Here is a 6000-nt window from a genome sequence, read left to right on the forward strand (position 1 = left end):
GATAATCAAGGTGGGCCGTTTCCAGCACTTTACAAGAACAGTAGGAGGGGAAATAAACGTGGGAAAATAGTTTTACTTTGTGTAATGACCCATCCACTCCCAGTCTCTATTCAAGCCTAAGTTAATTGTATCCAGTTGGCAGATTAATTCCAATTCAGCAGTCTCTCCTTGGAGTCTGTTTTTGAAGTTTTTTTGTTGAAGAATTGCCACTTTTCGGTCTGTAATCGAGTGACCAAAGAGATTGAAGTGTTCTCCGACTGGTTTTTGAATGTTACAATTCTTGACGTCTGATTTGTGTCCATTTATTCTTTTACGTAGAGACTGTCCAGTTTGGCCAATGTACATGGCAGAGGGGCATTGTTGGCACATGATGGTAGATATCACATTGGTAGATGTGTGAGCCTCTGATAGCGTGGCTGATGTGATTAGGCCCTATGATGGTGCCCCCTGAATAGATATGTGGGCACAGTTGGCAACGGGCTTTGTTGCAAGGATAGGTTCCTGGGTTAGTGGTTCTGTTGTGTGGTATGTGGCTGCTGGTGAGTATTTGCTTCAGGTTGGGGGGCTGTCTGTAGGCAAGGACTGGCCTGTCTCCCAAGATTTGTGAGAGTGTTGGGTCGTCCTTCAGGATAGGTTGTAGATCCTTGATGATGCGTTGGAGAGGTTTTAGTTGGGGACTGAAGGAGATGGCTAGTGGCGTTCTGTTATTTCCTTTGTTGGGCCTGTCCTGTTGTAGGTGACTTCTGGGTACTCTTCTGGCTCTGTCAATCTGTTTCTTCACTTCAGCAGGTGGGTATTGCAGTTGTAAGAACGCTTGATAGAGATCTTGTAGGCATTTGTCTCTGTCTGAGGGGTTGGAGCAAATGCAGTTGTATTGTGGAGCTTGGCTGTAGACAATGGACCGTGTGGTGTGGTCTGGATGAAAGCTGGAGGCATGTGGGTAGTCATAGCGGTCAGTAGGTTTCCGGTATAGGGTGGTGTTTATGTGACCATCGCTTATTAGCACGGTAGTGTCCAGGAAGTGGATCTCTTGTGTGGACTGGTCCAGGCTGAGGTTGATGGTGGGATGGAAATTGTTGAAATCATGGTGGAATTCCTCAAGGGTTTCTTTTCCATGGGTCCAGATGATGAAGATGTCATCAATGTGGCGCAAGTAGAGTAGGGGCGTTAGGGGACGAGAGCTGAGGAAGCGTTGTTCTAAGTCAGCCATAAAAATGTTGGCATACTGTGGGGCCATGCGGGTACCCATAGCAGTGCCACTGATTTGAAGGTATACATTGTCCCCCAATGTGAAATAGTTGTGGGTAAGGGCAAAGTCACAAAGTTCAGCCACCAGGTTTGCCGTGACATTATCGGGGATACTGTTCCTGACGGCTTGTAGTCCATCTTTGTGTGGAGGGCTTCTACATCCATAGTGGCCAGGATGGATTGTAGTTTCCTCAGGAAGTCAGTGCTGTCTCGAAGATAGCTGGGAGCTGAATCGCAAACCCGGGAAGCCAGCCATGTTGGGGCCTCGCTCCTGCCGGTGGGCGAACGACCCATGCCAGCCACCTGCCCAGGCGAGACGCACCCAAGGACAAGAGATCCAGCACCCAAGAGGGCAGCCCAGAGGTCCCCAGGGCACTTGTGCGACCCCAGCAGGAGCGACCCAGTGGGCTCCCCCCATATTACACAGGCGCAGGGGGGCATCCAGCCACTACCTGCCGTGACACCCCAGGCACACACGATCTGCCCCCAACAGCCTCACGTGCTCAGTACCTGCCCTGTCCCCTCCCTGCCCGACAGCCGCTGTCTAAGGCCCGGCGCGCCCCAGCATGCCCCCACCTCAGCCCCCCAGGGCCTGTTTCCACATGACCTGGCCCCAGCTGAAACCTCCTGAGAACTGAGTGCCTCCCACGCATGCCTGTAGCCCAAGTGGGCAGAGGCAGGGCACCCGCCGGTGGTGGTGGGGAGGGGTTGTGTCTCCATGGCCCATCCTATCCCTTGGCTTCTCGGCCAAGGTGGGGGCTGGCCAGTGGGGGCGCAGATATGGCCAAGCACGCCAAGACCCAGCAAGCTCGCTACACGCCAGGCCTTCGGGCAAGAAGGCAGCCCGCCCCTCTGTGCCAGGAGTTGGGTGGATCCTAGCCAGGAACCAGCCCAGCCCCCACCACTGACCACCCCCCTTCAGGCTGCCCGGGCCCTGAAGACTGAACTCCCCCACCCTGCTTGTGGAGGGGGCGTTCCAGCGCTGAGGTGGGGGAATCTGCCACCTGCTCTGGGGAGGAATAGGGTCCAGGGATGCAGAACGGGCACCCAGAGCTCCCCCAGAGGGCCTGGGCTGAGCCAGGGCCGGGCACAGCTCTGAGCCGCCTGAACGCCCGCACCGCCAGGAAAGGTGGCCGGGAGTTCCCCTCGGGCGGCTGCAGCGTGCAGTGTGGGCGCTGGCTGCAAACAGGCGCTGCAGGGCCCTGCACGTTCACCGCGAGGAGCGTGGGGGCTGCAGGAAGGCTCCGTGCAGTAATGCAAACTGGGATACTGGGTCGGGAGAGGGGCTGCAGGGCGTGAGGGGCTCCGGCAGAGCTGGGGCGGGGGAGCCCAGGGCTGGGAGAGGAGGGGAGTTTGGGGGATGGGATTTAGAGGCATTGGCAGAGCTGGGGAAGCCCAGGGCTGCAGGTCAGGAGTGAGGGGCACCAGCAGAGCTGGGGTGGGGGTGGGGAGCCCCGGGCTAGGACAGCAGGGGACTGTGGGTCAGGAGTGTGGGGCACCGGCAGAGCTGGGGGGAGCCCAGGGCTAGGACAGCAGGGGACTGTGGGTCAGGAGTGTGGGGCACCGGCAGAGCTGGGGGGGAGCCCGGGCTAGGACAGCAGGGGACTGTGGGTCAGGAGTGTGGGGCACCGGCAGAGCTGTCGTGGGGAGAGCTCTTAGCCCTAATAGCCAGGCTCCAGGGAGCTGAACCCCCACCCCCAGCCCAGCCCTACGCCTACCAGGGGGAAGCTGCTTTGCTGCATCCTGCCATGTGGGGCTAGCAGCGGGAGGCATCCCCATTGCGTGGGCACAGCAGCAGGGGCCAGGGGGTGACCCACAGAATCAGACACAAACGGGGCCCCTGAGAGCACCGGCCTGCCCAGACTGGCTCCACCGGCCCCGGTGCCCCCTGTTTTGCCGCTGCCCATCCAGGACAGCCTCCCGAGGCTGCTGCCCTCCGCCACACCCCAGCCCAGCCGTGCAGCAGGGCGTGCTGGGAGCAGGGCTCCTGGGTGCGCTCTGGCTGCATGGGGCTGCTGTCACACGGGAGGTGCAGGCCGCCCTCTGCTGCCCCCGCTCTCCCGCCTCCACCCGCCCGCTGCTCAAAGCAGCTTCCGGGCCGCGCTCGCCTCTGGCCTGGGCTAGTGACAGCCCCCGCCTGCCTGGCCCGCAGCAGCCTGGCTACCACCCTCCCCACCGCGCCCCTTGGCCCCTGACTCATTTTGGGGCCCAGGCCACTCCTGCCCCTTTATATCTTTACCTGCCCCGTGGCTTTGCTCTCTGCTCCCATCCCCCTCCCCATTGTCCAGGCAGGGGCCTTCCCCGGGTCAGCTCTGACGCTGCCTCCATGTATCTCTGCCTTAGTGACTATCCAGCTGGGTGCGCAATGCCTGTAGACGCAGCGGCCCTGCTCTACCCCAGAGGGGGCTGCATTTCAGTGCTGGGTGCGCAATGCCTGTAGACGCAGCGGCCCTGCTCTACCCCAGAGGGGGCTGCATTTCAGTGCTGGGTGAGCAATGCCTGTATGAAGTGCTGCCATGCCCCGCTGCAGCGGTGGCTGTATTTCTTTTGACTGGGTGAGCAATCCCTCTATAAACATGTTCCACCCCAGAGGTGGCTGCATTTCAGTGGTGCAGCAGGGATCCCTGTAGAACACAGCTGCCACGTCCCACCCCAGAGGTGCCCACATTTTAGCTTACTTTCATATTTGAAAATCACGCCCCACCAGCTATTGTTCTGTCGAATGTGGTTAAATTTTAAACCAAACCCACATTTTCTACAGTGCAGTCCCTGGACCTGGTTCTGACCTCCTTGCCACCAGCGCTCTGCCCTGGGAGCCTGCCCCATCATGCTGAACCCCAGGGTAGACAGAGGGGTGCAAACTGCCCCCTGCTCAGCTGGTGGCATTTCACTCCCGCTCTGCATTGGTGTCAATGATGGTGCGAGGTGCAGGGAAAGAGGGAACCCGGCTCAAGGGATAACGCAGGGCCACAGCCTCTGGCGCTGCTCATGTACCCCAGCTGGGGAGCTGGCTCATTAACTCACTCCTGCTTTTCACCAGTGGGAGCAAGGAGAGAACTGGTGCCAGTGACCTTCCCCTTGTAAAGACACTTCCCTCAGAAGAACCTCACACCCTTCTGTATCTTTGCTCCATCGTGCCCTGGGCGTGCAGATTTAGCTGCAATAGCTCAGGCTGGGACTTGCAAAGCAGCCTACATGAGCGGGGTCGGTCGACTAACTCACCCCAGACCTGCCTCCGACTCCTAGCTGCTGAGAATAACTGATAGCGAAAAGCAGCTGCACCAAATAACTAAAACAGGCTTGGCTCTTCGGAGCTGGGTGCAAAACCGCATTGCTCTCCTTGTGCTATGGGCTGCATCGCCCACTGTCATGGCGATACTTTCATTCTAGCAGGTGCAGATCCTAAATCTTCTTTGCTCTTCCCCCTCCCGAGCTCAAGGCGTTCGCCCTGCCAGATCCCGGAGCACGAAGCTCACAATGAAGCTATCGCAAATACCATGTTGGCCCCCCGCCCTCCCCCGATAATCACCATCAGGGTCCTGCCCAAGGGGCCTGACTCTCCCCACGGCCCTGCACTGAGCATTATGCCAGGGGCTAGAAAATGTACCAATCTTATTTAGTTTCATGCTGCAGCCACTCTAAATAAGAGCAGCTGATGAGAGTGTTACTGACCAGGTGCAGGGCACGGAGGCTCTGACCCAAGCCCTGCAACGTGCAGCAGAGCGGGGTCTGCAGGAAAGCGATCGCAGCGGGTCCTCAGCGTTACCTTATAAACTTCCCCATAGGTCCCTCCGCCAACTCTCTGCAGCAGCTCAAAGTCGTCCTGGGGATTTCGGGTGGAAATATCCAATGCCAACCTCTCTTGGACATCCATACCTCAGCGTTTTCCCGCAGACTGACGCTGTGGTGCTCAGCGCCGGGCGAGCGTGTGTGTGCGTGTGTGCGCAGTGAAGCAGTGTGTGATCTGGGGAACGATAACGTTCTCTAGCTTTTATTTCCTGATTTGAACCGTCAAGAGCGTTGTGTGAGCCCAGAGGGCCCCCTAGACAGAATGTAGGATCCGTGCAGCACAAGGCAACCCAGAGGGGTCACTGCTTAGCAGGCCAGAGTCACAGGGGCTCAGAGAGCGGGAAGGATACCTATATAAAGCAAAAAGAAAAGGAGGACTTGTGGCACCTTAGAGACTAACCAATTTATTTGAGCATGAGCTTTCATGAGCTACAGCTCACTTCATCGGATGCAACTAATGACCATACTCCTGGTGACTCAGGGGCACGGGTGGATTTTGGAGAGTGCCAGGGTCCATCCAGTTGATTTGTAAGCAAACAAATCAGTAAAGTGCCTTGAGATCTGCTGACAGCTCACGCGATTGGTCCGTCAAGAGAGATAATTAATTATTCCAAAAGGAGCGATAATAAATAACGCTTTGCCCGAGTCCCCCAGAAATCTCCAAGCACTTTGACAAAAGTCGGGCTGGGATCACTGTTCCTGGTCTATGGAGGGGGAAACTGAGGCACAACGAGGGACAACAGTGGAGCTGGGAGTTGAATGCATTTGACCCCCCAAGAGCCCCACCCTGCTCTAGCCACTGGGCCCCGCCCCCCTCCTGGAGCTGGGGTGAGAACCCAGGTGTCCTGACTCCCTGCCCACTGCACCATGCTGCTCGCTGGTGGCCCTCAGACCCCCGCGTGCCCAGCGCCCGCCGGGAGGGGCCGGGGGAGAAGGGGCGTGGCCCCCGTCTGGGGTCAAAGG

At 58.1% G+C, this 6000-nt stretch overlaps 1 protein-coding gene across 1 annotated transcript in view; it reads right to left on the reverse strand.

The window, feature by feature from the left end:
• MAP4K1 (mitogen-activated protein kinase kinase kinase kinase 1) overlaps positions 1–5208 on the reverse strand; it is a 33011-nt gene extending 27803 nt beyond the window's left edge. The window contains 1 exon segment of the mRNA XM_073321671.1: positions 5015–5208. Within this exon segment, the coding sequence (XP_073177772.1) occupies positions 5015–5122 (108 nt within the window). The 5' untranslated portion in view covers positions 5123–5208.
• Between the last annotated feature and the right edge of the window lie 792 nt (positions 5209–6000).

The sequence above is a fragment of the Lepidochelys kempii genome, chromosome 23 (genome assembly GCF_965140265.1).
Source record: "Lepidochelys kempii isolate rLepKem1 chromosome 23, rLepKem1.hap2, whole genome shotgun sequence".
Lineage (NCBI taxonomy): Eukaryota > Metazoa > Chordata > Testudines > Cheloniidae > Lepidochelys > Lepidochelys kempii.